We start from the raw sequence: 18,819 nt of genomic DNA, 5'->3' as shown, positions 1-18,819 counted from the left end.
CTGTACTTCCCACTTAAGAACACAATAGTCTGACCCAGTGGCCCAGCAGCAGCATTGTGCACTGGGAACACAGGAGGCACAGATGTGTTGATGGCTACTGCTGCTCAGCTTGATCAAGATATGGATCACGTTCACGGCAGAAGCAATGCTTACAATCCCCAGATACAAGAAGCCGTTAATAGCTACAACTATGGACTAGCCCAATGGCGCTTATGTGGCCAGCTCTGAAGGTTGCTGTGCCCAGTGACAGAAGGATGGTTGTAGTCATGATGAAACTGCAACTCAAGAGGCAGGAGATTTAAAAAGAGAGCAAATGAAAGGCCGGTGTGTTAGGATTCAGATTCTCCACCCTCTTGGTCTACGTTGTTCTGAGTGGGTTGGACACCCACTGCGGGAAAAGTGACCAGCCAAAACACGCATGCTTGGCATTGCATCTTGCGTTTCTCTGTTGGGTGCACTAAAACTAAAAGCCTTTTGCAAAAGCCTCATCAGCCCCTGGCAAGACAGGACTCACTGAGACCATGCTTTCAGATTGAGTAATACTAGTGGTTGAAATTTAAGAGCTCCTAGTTTTTCTAAGAAATGTTGATGTTCTCGGTATCTTTTTTTTTTTTGGTTAATTTTTGTAAATATTTAGCATAGTAAATGATGGCAGATAAAGACCAAAATTGTCCCTCTGTCTGCCTGACAAGGTGTTTTAAGGTCATAGCTGCTGCTCTGTGCAGGTTACCCACTCGCCGCCTTGGAGGACCGTTTTTTTTTTTTTTCAAATGAAACTACCTACGTAACAGAGGGTCATGCAGCTAGACCTTGGCGTTTGAAATGTGTCCACTGCGTAGCAGGTAAAAAGCATGTGCGTTTGTCACAGTGAGAAGAAGTGTTCTGCGAATGAGTTTAGGATGGCTGGGGGGAGGGGGGAAACAACTACATCCATGATTGAATTTTCAATTGCATGTGTAGCTTCCCCTGCGTACCTCACGCTTGTTATAGTAAAATTAGGTACCCATGTAACTTGCACCTTGGCAGCTGGGATTCACCTCTCTGTGTTTTGTTGGAGTTTGAATTACAGCAGGGTCACAAATGTTTTTAAGCAGAGGACAAGATTTTTGGCCAGAGTGTAGGGTACCAGTAGGTGTACTGTCATTTGAAGGATTTACGTTTTCGAGTGGAAATGGAAGCGGGACAATAGGCAGATACTTATTCCCAATAGCTGTACAAATTACAAATAACCAGTGCAATTCATGATTTATTTTTTGTTTGTTTCTTGGGCAGCAGCATGGAGGGTCTGACTCCGAAAGGGAGAAACCACAGCCCTGGTGTATATTGGACTTCGATGTGGTAAGTATGTTTAAAACAGGAAGGGCTAGATATTTAAAAGCCATTTAGATGGATAACTCGCGAGTTAACAGTTTAAATAGCTTAAATGGCAGACTGAGCCTCTTATCCGGCTACAATTTAGCCAGATATAGAAAAGGGAGCTTTGGGGGTGTTCTGGGGAGGGGGGGGGGTCCCATTATCCGGATAACTTAGCTGGATATCAGGTATATTCAAAAAAAGAATATATCTGGTTAAGTTACACTCAAGAAAAAAAATCCCAATTCGGCTTGTCCCCCCCCCCCCCCCCCCCCCGGCTCCCTTCCACCCAAGTTGCAAAGGCCCTCTGGGACCACCCTTTCCATCCCCCCAAAAACGGCCCATTTAAATAAAATAACAATGTAATAGTGCTGGGAGAACCCCTTCCTCTCTCCCACCCGCTGCACCAACATTTTAAATTTAGTGGCCCTCAGACGCCCCCCCCCCCCCCCCAGTACCTTTATTTAACGTTTATGGCCAGGATCGCAGTAGCAGGCGGGCCTGGCACTTCTGGGGACGCTTCTACCACTGCTGGGCAGATGCATTAAAACTGTGCACCGAAACCTAATGCGCAATCGGTGCCTGTCGCAAGCTATACAGCGCAATCGATGCTTTTCCTTCTCTTGTATTACATTAAAGACAGAAATGGGAAAGTGCTACCCTTGCATTTGTGTTAACTTTTAATTTTATTTTCCTCTCTTTAATTATCCTTCCTTTTTTCCCTTTTGTCATTTTGTTTTTCGATTGTTTCCGCGTAATCCGCCTTGTACCGTGGATAAGAGTGGAATACATATATTTTTAAATACATAAATGTGTGCCTGGTTTTTGACTTCCATGCTTTTTTTTTTTTTTTTTTTTAAATAAGTCTCTTCTGCTTCCAGAAAAATGAAAGTGACCCGCACCCATGTGTCACCGTTCTCCTTGTTGGTGCGGGGAGCCGTGGAAAGTGCTATTCTTACTTTGCTGTGGAGTTTTCCAAACGGATGAAGGTAAGAAGCAAACTCTATATATTCTGATACCTCCCGAAACGACTCTGTCCGACCAATTATTGAACATTAGCTTTTGTCATGAGAATCCTGACCTAGAGTGCCAGAAGTTGTTTCCATTGGTCGTCTTTAGGGGTAGGGGGAGGGTCTGAGGGCCTTGCAGCTTTATCGTGCTGCCGAAGACTTCCGGGGCAATCAGAAGTAGTCTGAACTCTTCTTTGTCCATTTTAGTGTGGTTTCTTTTTAAGGCAGCTGCACCGTTGCTGTCTAAAATTTTTTTTAATTGTAATTCACTGATAACATTGTCATGCAATAGTGGAATATTAATGACTTGAAATAAAAATAATTAAAATGAATACTCTGGCTACAGCACTATCAGCCTTCATTTGTACGTAGGTGGGGGATTTTGCCTCATTCTACACCCCCCCACCGTTGCAGTGACCAGTTCTTGGCCAGGGGTAACAGGCCACAGCTCTCTTTGGAATCCAGTATGCGTGCACCCTTAAGGCCCGGCCAGTAGGTGTCGCTGCAGAGCATCAGTTGAGATGCCCTCCATCCCGGGGCTTGTTAATGCTCCTTCCGTGGCATCCTTAGTCCTGGTTGACCTAAGGTGAGAAAAGGGAATCTAGGTGGCCTTGCTGCTGTCAGGCTGGCCTTGTAGTTTTTTTCTAAAAAAAAAACAAAACAAAACTTAGAAATAAGTTTTTAAGCAAAATATGGCAGCTGGTGTGCAGGGAAAGCAGTACCGATTATTGACAGCAGCGGCAGAGAGGAGTGGAAGGCAGTAAGACTCACAGGCTGGACGTGAGCACGTGACCGTGGAATTGCAGAGATGCTGTCTGATTATGGTTAAAGAAGAAAACACAAGTGCTTGTGAAATTCCAGAAGCTGGGGATGCCGGAGCATCGTCCCGTTTGCAATACAGGGGCTGTTGGCTTGTGTGTACATGAGGGGGACAGAGAATTTTGAACACCGCGCTAGCTGAACTCTAATAACGCTGTAAGCGGCACGGAGCATCGATTGGAAAGGTACTTGTAATGAAAACGTGGTTATTTAGACAGAACTACGGCCGATATAGGGCTCTTGCTACTTGCCTTTGGTATCCCTGGCCAGGAAAATTCCATCCATTTAAAACCACTGGGGTGAAAAAGCTGTGCTTTAAATTTTGCCAGCCACCTTTTTCAATTTGTTACATTTAAAAAAAAAAAAACTTTGATTCTTTGCAAAAGAACTGAATGATGTACTGTATCAGAACAGTGTCCAAAATATATGTCCCAAAAATGTTATTTATAGGCCAGTCTGCCTGTGTTAACCTGGACCCAGTGACACAGGAAATCTGTGCTATATCGGAGTACGACTCTTGAAAATGCAGATCTGTATTACTGCCACTGTTTTTTATATCTAATGGGACACTTCCCGGGCCTTTATCGCTGCCCTTCCCTCCCATAAAGCATCTCCTTCCCCCCCCGCCCCCCCAGTTTAATCTGCAGCCAGAGTAAGTTTTGCTTTCCTCTTTAGAGCTTCAGGATCCACCCAGGTTCTCGGAAGGGCCCAGAGATACCCGCCGGCTGATAGGGGGATATAATAAATCATTCCAATCTCCTTCTCTTTCAAACGAAATGCTGCGAGCAGGAACTACTTAGAACTGCCACCAACTCGCTGGCAGCTGCCAAAAATTCCCCTCTCTCTCTCTCTCTCTGTTCCTACTTGTTTCATCTTTATAAAAGAGGCGCGCTCTAACCCCCGCTTACGTGCCGGGTAAGCCTCTGGAGGGAAATGGGCTAAACAGCAAAGAGGGAGAGAGAGAGAGGAGAGTCCTGCTCGAACACGAAGCATCGGTCACTGATGGAGATTCTTAGAGGAGGAAGTAAAAAAAAAAACCCAACCCCAAACACTGGCAGCGAGATCAGGAGTAAGACGGTGCCTAACACCCTTTTGGGATTTTATTCTTTAGGTCACTTAAACACTATAAAGAATCGGCGTAGCTGTAATTCTCTGGATTTCCACGGTGGAAGACTGTTTTTTTGGGGCAAGCGGGAGGTAGAATTTCATGGACCTTCTGCCTAACAACTCTGCAGCTTGCCAGCTGGATTTGAATAGCAGAGCAGACGATTATTGTTCTGTGTAATAATTGTGATATGTGTGTACTTTAGTGTACGTGATTATAGAATTTAAGGTTCTCTGCTCCCCCGTTGATCTCCTGTTAATCTCGTTACCCGTTCCTTTTTCATGGAAGAAAGTAGAATATTTTCAAAGCCGCCTTTCACAAAAGGGAACCCCCCCCCCATGTCGTAGGTGGTTGAAAAGCTGCCCCCCCCCTCTAGGACTCGCGTAGCACGGTAAGTGGTTTGGGGGTGTAACGAGGCGGTTTCTAGGGAGAAGCTACCCCGTACCAGACTGGGGCACTTTGTCCCCGTCGAGGAGTCCTTGCTTGGAAGGAGGATGGTGATGGCAGGCAAGGAAGAGAGAGGGAAGGCCACCAGAGGGGTAGCCAAGAGGAGGGGGGTGGTAGCCACAGAGAGTGGAGTTTTTTATAGTAGCAGAGAGGCAAAGTAAATGACGTTCAGGGCAGAAGGCGGGGTGATGAGCGAGGGCAGTTTAGGGGAAAGGAAGAGGAGGGAAGAGAGGAACAGCATGGGGCCAGTGGAGGAAGTAGGAAAGGGAAGTCAATTGGCAAGAAAATGGAAGCAAAGGCCTTGACATAGTTACAGAGTTTGGAGGAACAGACGTGGGAAGGGGTGAGGGGTGGAAGTGATGGAGGATGTCGTTATAATGGACTTGAAGCATGCTTAGGACAGAGAGAGGTAGAGAGCTTGGGTAAAGATGTGGGGTGAGGGAGCTGTTGGTTTAAGGATGGGACTTTGTGCAGAAGGGCAGATAATGTGGTAGAGGAACAGAATGGAAGCAGCCGGGCAGACAAACAGGCCGATACAGAAAAATGTGCAGGAGAGCTGGCGAGCGCACAGGCCACTCTCCCGGGCGCGCGATCCAGGAGGGTGGCCTATGCAAATTAGGGCCCGCGGTAAAAGGAGGCGCCAGGGACACTAGCGCGTCCCTGGCGCCTCCTTTTTGACAGGAGCGGCGGCTGTCAGCGGGTTTGACAGCCAACGCTCAATTTTTCTGGTGTCTATTCTCAAACCCGCTGACAGCCACGGATTCGGAAAACGGACGCCGGCAAAATTGAGCGTCCGTCTTAGGACCTGCAGGTCGATTTTTAAATTTTTTTTTTTTTTTTTTTTTTACTTTTGGGGCCTCTAACTTAATATCGCCATGATATTAAGTCTGAGGGTGCACAGAAAAGCAGTTTTTACTGCTTTTCTGTGCACTTCCCTGGCGCCGGCTGAAATTAACGCCTGCCTTTGGGCAGGTGCTAATTTCTGAAAGTAAAATGTGCGGCTTGGCTGCACATTTCACTTTCTGTATCGCACGGGAATAACTAATAGGGCCATCAACATGCATTTGCATGTTGCAGGTGCTATTAGTTTCAGGGGGGTTGGACGCGCGTTTTCGACCCCTTACTGAATAAGGGGTAAAGCTAGCGCGTCAAACGCGTGCATCCAAATGCGGGTTAACGGTGCGCTGCGCCAGAGCGCACAGTACTGTATCGGCCTGTGGGTCACTTGGGCCTTGCTTGCTGTCATCTGCTGTGCGTTTTGGGGCTTCCTTTCCTAGTAGAGGTGGTGAGTTTGAGAGACGGTGTGTGGAATGTGTGTAGTGTTTCTCCCTCACATAAAACCTTTCACCAAAGTTATTGAGAAGTAGAGAACCGTGGATTTAGCTCGCATATTGTGACTGGACAGTTTTTTGTTTTTTTTTTTTCCCCCTCTGTCACCACTTGTACAAAACATACTAAAGAATAAAGCTAAAAATATATCTAGAAATGTTGCATCCGTTTGCATTTTTGTTTCTAAATGCCTTCGACGTCATGCTGAAGAACACAGGGCATAGTTGCTCACGTCACAGTCCCCGAGCTGCGTTCCAGCTTTAATAAACAGACCGAGGGGAAATGATTTAATTCTGATTCTGACTTTGTCGTCGTCGTCTTTGCTGCAAACGTTAGTGTTCTAATGCTTTTAAAAAAAACAAACGGGGGGGGGGGAAGCGGTGACCTTTAAGAGAGGAGCGCCGTCTGCAATATTTGTATTTATTTCTTTTTCGCATTTTCACACTTTTCGAGTCCTGGTAGCTGGAATTGTCCGCTCTGGTTTGGGACCCATGACATATAACGGCTCTTGGGACGGAGCTCACTGAGTCGCTTCTTATTATGGAAAGACTAACTCGGTGCTGCCTTTTCCTTGCTAGAGAATACATAGCAGTGCATATATGTATATGTAGGCCAGATTTCTCCATTATATCATTCAAGCAAGATACGTAAATAACACAATATGGGAACATAACTGGACTTTCTTGGAGACTGATTTCTAGAACAGGGATGGAATTTACTTTTCAATACGTGTCAATGGAAGGCAGCGTGATAGTTCCATTCAGTTCTCTTTTAAAAAAAAAAAAAAAACCCATTAAATGAAAATATGCCAAAATAATATCTTCAAAGTGCGTTCCTGACATAAAAGAAAGATACTTGCATGTGTATGTGCCTGTGTGTGTATATATGCACAGTCTTTCTGTTGCTGGCCAGCAGAGTGCACACCTGTGCAAGCTGGAATGAGGCTTGGACATTGCTCTCGGAGACTCTGAGGTACGGCTGGTGGGGCCACCTGATGGCAGATCGCTCTATGGAGCTTGCGATTTGGAAGGGGCTCCATCAGCCCCTGTGGTCGGCTGTAGATGGCTGGGGGAGCAAGCATGGCAGGAGAAGGGGCATACACAGCCTCATGCCTCTGCAGATGTTTTCTTCGCGTCTGCTGGTTTAAATAAATGTGTCTGGATTTACCGCAACCAAAGTCGAGCCTACTTGTGTTTGCTCGTGTGTGTGGTCTTTCTCGTCTTGCAAACAATAGCTGGACTGTAAGTCTCCAGGAATATGCGGAACGTGTCAGAAATAAAAGTACAAGAATGGGACCAGAACAGAGGTTATGAATGCCTTCCGCACTACTGCGTGATCGAGAAATGCTTCAGGATGGGGAAAATAGTGCCCGGATGTGCAGGGCTGTGCGGCCTCCGCAGGTCGCGTCCGGAGCGTGGCAGCAGACAGCAGCCTACTGATCCCCACAATTGTTATGTTTTTGAACGTGAGGGTTATTTGATCAAAGGTGCCCTTCTGTGTGTGTTTCCGAGGAGGTAAACAGAGAAGAGCCAGCTGATTCAGGATAATTAATGCTACTAATAATGTTATGCAGACTCCATAAGCAGCAAGAGGGAGAGAGAGGGGGGGATGGGCGTGTGGGGGTAAACCAAGGGTCAGGGGAAGAGGACTCCAGTAGGGGGAACAAAGCGGGTCCGTCCGTGACCCTGGCAAATCTATGCAGGGGAGAGTTTCTGAATACCTTCAAAGAAAATCGATTTAAAACCGGTGACAGATGGAGCTGCTTAATGGGTTTTTTTTTTTATTCTGAGTCTGGGAGCACTAGTAGCACTGCTGGTAGTAGATTTCCACCCTCGCCCAGGGTGCCTTGCACACTCAGTAGTCTGCAAAGATAGCAAGCGGCGCATAAAACTGTAAAGGTGGCAAGTGAGTTCACGGAAGGCAAGCTTGCAATTTTTTTTTTAATTTTTTTAATTTTTATTTTTATTTGTTTATTTTAGTTTTGAAATTGAGCATGGAAGTTTAGATTTGTCTTAATTAACCCCAAATCTTCTTCAGTGTGTCCTAGTCCAGCAAAGGCTGGCATTCCCTGCTCTCTGTCTCCTACCTTAAAACAAAATACACACACGAAGGAGTGAAGATTTGTTGGATCAAATGTAGGGTGCACTGAAACATTTGCGTCTATTTTAAGTAGAGGGGCATGGTAAAAAAAAACAAAACAAAACCCCAAAAACAACAAAAACCCAACCAAAAAAAAACAAACAAACCAACCACTATTTCCACCTTGTAGAGATCGATGGTCCAGGCATGAGCTGACTGACAGGCAGAGACACAGGAGGCGATCACCAGTCAGGCTTCAACTCTGAATAGAGCTGAAAGGCGATCCTTGCTGCAGAATATCTGCAGTCTAATAACTTGCAAGGCTCTGTGTTTAATGAAGATTTTAAATTACAATTTTTTTTTCCAAAGTCTAGTTTCATAGATTTTATTTTCTTCTGCATCTCATAAGATTTTTTTTTTTTTTTTTTGGAAGAAAGAACATTTTTATATTGAATTCCTCAATGCCTTTGAACCCTGATCCATTTACTGATAGCTTTCTTTGACAATTACTGCAAAGATGATTAGTGATTCATTTCATCGATTTGGTTAACTTAAGATTTAGTTCCAACGTGCTTTTTAAATATTGCTTACAAATCTGTTATGGAGAGCTTGTGGCTGTAAATCCTTAAGTCTTCTATGTAAAATGATCGATTTACATTTTGTCAAATTGTAGCACAGATTTTTGGATGTTATACTGAATAAGCTATTTTATTATTTTAGTTATGATAGTGTAACTATAAAAAAAAAAAAATCACCTTTTACGCTCCAACACATGGAAGTACAGAACCCATCCATCACAGAGCAAAGGAATCCCACAGCTGTACTCCGAGTCCCAGCTAATCCTTGCTTACAAGGAATTTTCTTATTCTGCAGCGCTAGTCCACAAGTGAAGAGAGATCTCATATTGTGGGGTTTGTTTGTTTGTTTTTTTTTTCCTTCTCCCTCTTTCACGTTTGGCTGTTTCTTTGCACCCCAGCTTAAGCTGCCTTCTGGACGGGCTGCGGATCTTCACTACGTGCCCTCGGTCCGTGCTCGAATGGATCCTCCACTGCAGCAGGGGAGGGGGCGGGGGAGCCGTTCAGCTGGGAGGAGGCGGGGCCTGTCATATCCTCCTCCTCCTCCCAGGCCCAGCCCCGAGTTGCTGGCTACTTGTTCTGAGCCGCCTTTTTTTTTTTTTTTCTCAGGCTTGAAGCCAGGACTTGTTTTGTTACTAGAAATTACAGGGACCGGGCCGAGCCCAGGAGGTTACGTGCTGAAGAGATACCGTTCTATCTCTTACATTTTAATTGTGCTCGATTTTTTTTATTTACATTCACGTCTTCATAAAGCAGAGCATTTTTTATTTTTCTTGTGTAGGTGTTTGTCAGCAACAGATGGTTTTTCAATACAGAATGTCGAAAAAGATTTCATCCAAACAATATAAGTCGTCTTCTCTAGCACTTGTATCTCTGTAGTAAACTGTTAGGAGTCCTGTGGACCAGGGGTTTGACCCCGAAGCGTCCCACGTCTCCTGCGTGGCGCGTTACTACTGGGATTCCTGCCTGGGAGCAGAACCCTCAGTAACTCTGACTCTGCGGGTGGCTTTCCATTGTGAGGAGAGCTGGCAAATGACTTCAGGTCACCCGGGTAAAAATCGGTTAATGAAAATTGCTTTCCCTTTTCATTTTGTTCTGAAATCCCCGTGTGGGCTTGCTTTATGCTGCCGTCCGGCACCTGCTGGTCCACGAATTGTCAAAAGGGGAAATGCCGCCTAAGGAAAATGTGCTTACATACTTCAACAACTGGCCCCCATTATGTTTCTGGGGAAAACTTCTGCTTTGCAATCTGTATTTGCGTTTGTGAAACTGATAAAGAATATCCTCTGCTGTGCTCATTCCTAAATATTCCATTCTCTCAACTGGAGGCAGGTTTCTTACTTGCCTTCCATGACTGCTATAATATTGATATAATTACATATGAGGCTTGTAAAGCACGTCTCAAAAAAACTGTAGATACTGCACTATTAAGTGAATACCATACTTGTGTTTTACATTCATTATCCAGATGTAGTATGCGGATCAGTTACAGATCTTGCATAGTTCAGGTGCATCCATTACATTTAATGAGCTCTTTATTCATTGGTGCTTCCAGTGACTGTGGCTTGAAATAAAATTTGTTTTAAAATGACATCCGCCTGTTTCAGTTTGCAAAACTATCTGCTGACATAGCACACTATTAAACTTGCCTGTTCATTAATATTTCCGTTACTGATAGTAGTGAAGTATCTTTGCAGGATAGCTTATTCTACCCAGTGTTCAGTTTTCATTTTGTGGCAATCAGAATAAAGCAAAACATTGTATAAGGTGATCTTTTTCAAATTGGATTCATTTAATGCTTGCTCTGAGGAGCTAGCACTTCCTTCATCAGTTCAAAACAAAATTGCAACCACACTTATCTTATGGAGTTTCATTTCCAAATACAAGTTTGCAGATGGTACATGCAGTGTATACATCTTACATTAAACAAACAGCAAGAGGGTTATTTTTTTCCCCCTGTTTTGGAGAGTCTGAGTTGCTGAATGAGACCTTTAACACCATTTGGCAGCCGTAACGGCACAATGGGAGGCTGTACTACTAAGACGTTAGTAAATGTGTTGGGCGCCGATAAGGATGTGCTGCAGTTAATGGAGGTCTGGCACATGTGACAGGGAAAGACTGAGCTGTGGAGGAGATGCATGGTAATTATCCAATTGGAAGCAGTATGTTATCTAATCCAGACCGGGTTTTAAGGGGAGATTCGCTGTCAGATGTGTACGGGGGTACCAGTCAGACATCCGATCTATTAATGGATGCTTTGTTTGGATTAAAACAGGAAATGGCCTGTGTAACATTTTGAAACCTGAATTTCGTAAGTTAAACATTGTATGCAGGCTGCACGCGTGTTTGTCTGAGTGGGAGAGAGGAGTAGGCTGAGAGGAAGAATAGAGACCCCCGTAGATCAGTACCGTTCACCAGCATAGCAAGGCCCGGGGTTGAAGCGAGAGAATCGAGCTTGGCTGGGCAGCTTGGGGGAAGGTGGGGAGGAACACAGACCCCCCCACCTGCATGGGAAACACTTAGGAGCAGAAGTTTATTTTTATTTATTTTTTTAATGTAAAATCCTAAGGATTTCATGATCTCGGCAAAATTTAAGTTAAAAATCCCCAAAGTCAGTTTGTTTACAGTATTTTAATCTGTGATTCTTTTGGCAAGAGCCAAAATGGACCTTCGCTTATTGAGTTTGGTCATTCAGGAGGCAATTTGCATCGCACCCACACGGCTACAAAGTCCGCGGTTACTTGCTACCAGTGGCATTTGCACCAATGTTAAAAGTCAAAGTGCATGTCTACTCTTACTTTAACAATTGCCTTAGGAAAACTTACCCACAGTGATTGGTACCTGCCTTTTCAGCGGATACTTTCTCCGAGCAAAGTATTCTGCAAGCATATAGGATCATTTATCAAAATGCATTATGCCCTTAACGCCATTACGCATGCGAAAAGTTTGGTAGCGCTTGGTGCGAATGCAAATTTTTGAAGGGGGGGGTGGGATTGGGGGAGGAGTTTGAGTGGGTTTTAGTTAAAGTAGGGGCCATATCCCCACCCCCCCCCCCGAATACCTCCTTGTAGTACATGTGAAATTACTTTGCGCCTACTTTCGTGCACAGCCCCTGGGAAAGTTTTAAGAGGTCTCTTTCTCTGCATAAAACTGGGGTTTGCACACGTAAATCTTTCTGAAAATCACCCCCAGAATGTGTAACACCTGTGGCGAGCACTACTGCTTGTTGCGTTAGTAACGTTAGTCTTTTTTTTTTTTTTTATACTCCAGATAGTTGGAGTTGTGGATCCTCGTGCTTATCCCAGGGAAGACCTCCAGAAGATGCATAGAATTGACGAAAGCAATCTTTTTGAAGGTACGTGTCCATTTGCCTTGCTTATGCTTGATCATTATAAACTTTCTTTCTGTTCTGTGTGCTAATGAGTGAACTATTCTGGGATTATTTTTAACGGACTGCATTCCAGCAATTCAACACAGCAGCAAGGTCTGTGGAGTACTGAGTCAGAGGTGCTTTGCTTACTTAGATAAACCCAGAAAGTCGGGTTTTTTTTTTTTTCTTCCAAGGTCACTATTGCTATCTGAAAAATCAGCTCTTATGAGGTGTGCGTTTCTTGGGAAGTGTTGATGTGCCATCCAGTTTAGTTTTCAGCCAGATCGTTCTAGCTGTCCTCTGGGTGTTAGTTTATTAATACGTATACATCTATTCAGAACACTGTGCAGTGCTGCTTAATTTATACAGGGAGTGTGTTTGGGGTTATTTTTTTGTCTTGAGTCTGTTTAGAAAACCCTGATAGCCCAGAATAATCTCTTGCAATGTAGTCGTGGCATGGAGGAGTTTGGTGCTCTTGCAAACAGCATCGACGACCATGAGGTCTCTAGGCCGGCGGGGCAGTCATCACGTTGGGCTCTGTGGTGCAAACACTGTTACCCGTGGGATATGTACCAATAATCGAAGGGAAAATATGAACGTAACTGTGCTTTCATTATTGCTGCAGGAAAAGGTACCTGCAGAGATTCGTGCCTGCCTTTAGCGCAAGTACTTTTTCCATTGTAAAACAAAGCGTGTAGTTTTGAAAATTAAAAACTGTGTGGTGGTGCCTGCCTGCCTGTCCTGGGAACACATTTTTTTACTCTGTGGATTAAAGTGCACAGGTCTTATTTTTTGCCTGTATTAAGGGTGGGGCAGTTTAACAAAAAAACCCCCAAACATTTCCGCATGTAAAATGGTTTTCAAAATTGCCCTCCCCATGCCCGCAGAGAGGCAAAGGCAGTTTTTTAGTTCTTCCAAAATGAAATGCCCTGGAGTGTTTCTCCCCCTTCTCATCTTCATCCTCTTTCGTATTGAATCCAAGTGCTGAGAGGGAGCGTCCAGAAGCAGAGAAATCAGCCTGGAAGTGGGTGGACCCAGCTCTTAGACCGGGGGCCTCGCGTGGCTGCCTCTTACGCACCAAATATCAACACTCGTGTAATTATCTTGTTTTACAGACTGGAGTGAGGCTGTGGAAAGAGAGAAATTTGCTGACGCTGTAATCATAGCTACACCCGACAAATTGCACAAGGTATAGTGGAAGCTGGTTTTTACATCTTTAAATGCTTCGAAAATCAGTTCTCTTGACCCCTCTCGTGGGCATTTTTGCTGATCCTCCCCACGTGCCACCTTGGTGCCCTCCTCTATCATTTCTCCCTTCCTTTAGGGGCCTGGCTACGTTCTGGGCATGAAAAGATTAAAATGGAGAATTAAAAAAAAAAAAAAAAAAAAGGGGGTGGTCTTATCAGCTTTCCAGTGCCCTACCCGAGTCTCAGTCCATCTCTCCGCACACACGCACGTCTGCCCCTTCTCGTTCCTTTCCCTTTCATCCTTCAGGTGCCTTGCTTCTCCCCTCCCCTTTTGGCTTTCACGTGTGCTGTTTCCCCTCCCCCCGGGGATGCAGCAGTGAGAGTGGCAGCGTCAGGTCCCCACGCCCTGCTGCCTCTTCCTCCCTTCCATGATTCTTTCCGTTTCATTTTATTTTTGCGTTAACCTCTTATTCCCGTACTTTCTGCTGTCTGGTTTGGGGTTGGGAGCATGAGGAGGAACAATTTGCCCCCTGCAGTGGGCAGCGAGACTGTGTCCTGCCACAGCTGCTGTTCCTCCTCCTCGGCTGAACTGGGGAGAGGGGAGGTAGCAAAAGTGCTGATGCAACGTAACATCCCAGTCTGGAGCCCAATTCCAAACCGATAGGAAATGGACTACCAACTGCTTGACTGACTGGCGAACCCTTTCCTCTACTGGAAGCGTTACTGCGACATGCCTTGGAAAGGATTTTCCTATAGCAAAACACCTCCGTGAAACTCTCCAAAGGACACACATCTTATCTTATAACTATAACTGATTGATAGATAAGCTCTGTGATTCATTGCCAGAGGATGTGGTTACGGCAGTTAGTGTAACTGGGTTTAAAAAAGGTTTGGATAAGTTCCTAGAGGAAAAATCAATAAACTGCTATTAATCCATAACAGTTAGTAGCTTGGGATCTATTTAATGTTTGGGTACTTGCCAGGTACCTGTGACTTGGATTGGCCGCTGTTGGAAACAGGATGCTGGGCTTGATGGACCCTTGGTCTGACCCAGTATGGCACGTTCTTATGTTCCAGGCTATTGCCACAACAAGTCAGTGAACAGAAAAATAAACAAAAACCATGCATGAAAACAAAACGGGAAATCCACATGCTGACAATTTAAAATCCACGTTAAACAGCCTAATTAAAAAAAAAAAAAAAATGAGCCTAATCACATTATTAAGGGTACATGCGCCAGACCTAATCCTGTATCCACAAACTCCCTGTTAATCTGTTTTCCCATTGGAAGACTTGTGGCCTACAGTCAAGGGAAAATGCTAGAGAGTGGCCACATAGCAAAGCAGTGACATCCCCTGCTCTGGATTTCCAGTGCTGCCTGGACCCGCTCCGTCTTCAGTCAGGCCCAGAAGACGAACGGCTTCACGCACCAGTGGTGCTCAAGCCAGTCGGGTTTTCAGGACTCTTGTCCAATTTATTTATTTTCATAGACTGCCTTTCTGGTTCAAGAATGGTTTACAGAATCTGCATATGTGATCAATTAGCAGGTGAGACCCAAAGCTATGGACCAGATCAAACCAAACCGGGAGGAAAGGCACAACAAGAGGTTTGCATAGGTTGCCTCCATTTGTATGTAAATCCGGTCTCATGCATATTTATTGCAGATATCCAGAAAACCCGGTCGGCTGCCCGTGTCGTGAGGACTGGACTGAGATCCCCGGGTTCCCTGCATTATTTTACATCACAGAAATTACGGGAACAGAAGGTTAAAGTAAAAAAAATAATAGGAAAGCTAAAATGTAGGTGTAATATAGTTTAAAAGCGAATTCCTGCTTTGTGTTGGGCTTCCCTGATCTCTTCATTCAGCTGCAAAACCTCTCTCTCTGTCTTGTGAACACACTTGTTCCAATTAATTAGCACCTGACTGCTCGTACTGGGAAGACTGGTAAACATTGCCCTAAGCTTTATCACCCATGAGCCAAACAGTAGATTGGTGTTTGGATAAACATTGCTAGCACAACTCCAGTACTGCTTCTTGATTCCCAGGGTTACCGATTAGAAAGGACCATAAATCTCTTGCTGCAGGACATCTGTTTCTGATGCTTCCAGTCTCCGGCACGACTGATCTGTACTGGTGAAAGACTTGGTGGGGTCAGATGCTCCTTCGGCTTGGCCTTTGGTCCACATCTTGCTGATGTCCGGTTGTACAGCGATATTTTTTAATAAAATTACTTCTACTTCCTCCTGGCCCAGTCCAGCGGCATCAGGAGCTTGGGGCTGTCGGGGAGGACCGCACTCCCTGTCCCCCCGCAAGCATCCCGTCCTCCTCTGGCCACACAGGGAGGGCATGCGGGTCAAGGATGAGCTGCCACGGAGACGGCGGAGCCCCGCGCCCTCTCTCTCTCCCCCCTCCTGTCACCGCGCTGGCGGGAGAGGAAGACAAAAGAGAACGGGGTGGGGAGAAGAGCCAGTTTGTGAGGGAAGGAAAGGGGGGGCTTTTGAGGGCAGAGAAAGATAGAGGGGAGATGTTTAAAGGGTCAATAGGGGGTGGGGATAGACAGAAGGGAGAGAGAGAAAACTGATCTCCTGAGATGGAGGGAATGGCACAGGGGATGAGCAAGAGGCTGAATAAATGAAAGGAAGACCGAGAAGGAAAGAGGAGACGGCCAGCCGGGATTGAAGAGACCAAGAAAAGAAGGCACAAACAAAAAGAAGAGATTTAAAGCAGGGGCCAAAAGGCTGGAAAAGAACTGAATTCCTAATTTAGTGTTCTGTCCCATGCTCGGCTCCGACTAGGCTCGTCTGTTGTGGTAAGATGTGGCCTGTTGTGGTAAGATGGTAGATGACGGCAGCGAGACCGAGCGGCCCACCTGGTTTGCCCAGTTACTCCCATGAGCGCTGCGCTCTGTCCAGCAGCCGTAGAGCATGGCTGAAGGGTGAAGACCCCTCGCCTTGTCCAGGACAGGTTTCGTCATGCTCTCCCGTCTCGGGTGAATGAGCACAGAAGACTCCTTGTTGCCAAACGTATCCAACTCCGTAAAACAGAAACTGGAGTCTGCTTTAACAAATCAAGTCTTTTTTGCAGGTTGAAAACAGTTTTAGCCATATTTTTATATATTTTTTTTCTACACACACCGCAGGCAATAATACGCTGGCAGTAGCAGAGAGAGAGGTTCGCAGGTGATAGTTTTGGTCTCTTCACTTCTTGCCCTTTTACTTCCCAGATGTTTTTACCTGCCTGCACCCAGACCGGTTCCCCTACCAATGACGACGTTTGGACGCCTGTGAAGCGGCGCGGAAAGCCATCGTCGGTGGGGGCAGAGGTTCAGTGGTTAACGCGGCGGTTCCTGCGTGTACTTACCATGCTGAGACCCCTTTCCAAGGAGTTCACAGGGCTCGCTCTGCTTCCAGCAGCTTTAGTATTTGAAGAAGGCGGATTCCGCACCAGTTCCCATAGGGGATAATCTGCACGGCCTTTCCCTCTTTTTTTTTTTTTGGGGGAATTTTGCACCTGTTCTTTTTTTAAACTTGTACTTTTTTCTGACTAAAAACCACAAGTGATGGCAGTATTCAAAAGCCGTTTTAGACGGATAACTGACAATATATTCGTTGCAGTTATATTCGAGTTAAGCAGCCACACGAGTTGGGGGCGGGCGGAGCAGAGGTAGCCACATAGGAGTGAGCCGCACAGCTTATGTGGCGAACTCTCTCTGGTCAGGCCCTAGGACTGCCCTAAAGTTAGCCGGTTAGACGTGAGCAGCGACCTTTTAAGACAGCCGAGTTGTGCCGCTGGATGTGTTTATCCGGCTAACCAGCCGAGCCACATAGCGGCTGAATATGGCCCCCAAGTATTTTTGAAAATCCAAAACCAGACGCAGCATTTCATTTTGTTCTCTTCTCCCCAGGAACGCCTCCCTTACAGTCTGGATAAAAGTTTCACCTGCTTGGGCATTTTCTTTTTCTTTTTTTTTTTTTTTAACTGTTGGAAATCGCTTTGAAGGTTGCCCTCTCTGTGTTCTTAGATCACAACTACTCTGATTATAATATAATATAGCTAGAGGAAATTGTTCCTTTTTGGATGATAAAACACAAAAACGTTCGTTTTTTTTTTTTTTTTTATTTTTGTGATCCGCTTGCATATGTTCTGTGACTTATTCCCGGTTCCTGTCTTACCTTTTGGAAAGCACACAGTATCCATGCATATACGACTTAAGCAGCCCCGAACCTCCTGAAGACTAGGAGAGAGAGAGAGAGAGAGCGCCGTCCAGGGTCAACCCTCAGCTTTTTTTTTTTTTTTTTTTTTGCTGCCTAAGGCTAATTTGATGGTGTCTACCCTTCCAAATGCATTGCATAACAAAAAAGCTTTTAGCGCTCCCCAAGGAGAAGCTCCTCCCCCACCAACCCACCCTCCTCATTCCTCTCTTCCCTTCCCTGTTCCCTTTGGCCTAGCAGAAACCATTTTGACTTCAAGTGGAAGGAAGCGAGCAGTGACGTGCTGAGGGGACGAGCCCTGTGTCGCGTCCTTTTGTGGAATCAGTGTGTGACTTGCTGAGTGGAGGAGAACTGGTGCAAGCTCCTGGATAGAAATTTGGCAGCCCGTCCCTAGCAAAGGAGTAGAAACTGGAAATCTTCAAAGGCTCTGTATCACTCTAAAGAAATACTCCTTTTTTTTTTAGTTTCTATTTATTGCATTGGGACATGGGGGGGGGGGGGTCTGGGACAGAGTAGACTGTGCTTCCTTTCCTCCCTACGACTCTGTTGTCTTGCTGAGATGCCAGCGCTTGTCCTAAGCTGTCACCATTCTTTGCTGCCTCTCAATATTCTGCAGCCTTGGGTGCAACCCTCGGGAACCGCGAGGAAACCTGACTTCATGCTTTCACGCCTCTCCTCCTCTCCCTGCTTATCGGCACCTTGTGGCAGAGTTGTGCGAGGTACAGCTCTTGGGGGAATAGAAGTGGCAGCCAGGAGCCAGCCTGGTGACTCGGGAAGCTCCTTATCTTGATCCCCCAAGCTGGGTCTTCCACTCCCTGGAGATGCTGCGGAGACAGCCCTCACAGGCCTCAGGGGGCAGGGCGAGAGGGAATAGTGAGCATTGCATAAGGTTGGCACCCAGTAGCCAGATTCAGGGTTCATGACTGCAAGGTTCTAGGAGACCGGCCTGGCCCTGGGGATATAAAATAAGGGGTAAAAAAAAAATTCCCGGTAGTTGCAGACTAAGGTTTATGGTGTCAGATCTGGAAGTCCAAAGGAGCAGGAAGAAAATGCTAAGGGGTAGATTTTAAAACGCCTACGCACGCCGGGCCTATTTTAAAAAAAGGCCCGGCATCGCGCGTATGTCTCGGGGTTTCGAAAAAGGGGCGGGGCGGTCTGAGGGTGGGGCGGAGCTAGAGGTCCCCGGCACAGTGGCCATGTGCCGCTGGGCAGGGGGATCACACCCCAAGGCAGGCGCAAACCATAAGTTAGAGGAATGGGAAGTTAGGGGAAGGGGTAGGAAGGATAGAGTAGGGGGAGGGAACGGGAGAAGGCCACGGGCATCGGCGCACGC

The 18,819-nt window shown here is 45.9% G+C and overlaps 1 protein-coding gene across 5 annotated transcripts in view; it reads left to right on the top strand.

The window, feature by feature from the left end:
• LOC115076472 overlaps positions 1–18,819 on the top strand; it is an 85,367-nt gene that overhangs the window by 11,302 nt on the left and 55,246 nt on the right. For 3 of the 5 annotated variants that reach the window (XM_029577992.1, XM_029577990.1, XM_029577993.1), the window contains 4 exons: positions 1,273–1,338; positions 2,235–2,342; positions 11,988–12,072; positions 13,203–13,276. In XM_029577992.1, the coding sequence (XP_029433852.1) occupies positions 1,273–1,338; positions 2,235–2,342; positions 11,988–12,072; positions 13,203–13,276 (333 nt within the window). The remainder of the gene's footprint in view (positions 1–1,272; positions 1,339–2,234; positions 2,343–11,987; positions 12,073–13,202; positions 13,277–18,819) is intronic. The other 2 variants (XM_029577991.1, XM_029577994.1) reach the window with 1 other exon arrangement.

Source organism: Rhinatrema bivittatum, chromosome 15, assembly GCF_901001135.1.
Source record: "Rhinatrema bivittatum chromosome 15, aRhiBiv1.1, whole genome shotgun sequence".
NCBI lineage: Eukaryota > Metazoa > Chordata > Amphibia > Gymnophiona > Rhinatrematidae > Rhinatrema > Rhinatrema bivittatum.
This window is presented reverse-complemented; position numbering and strand designations above follow the sequence as displayed.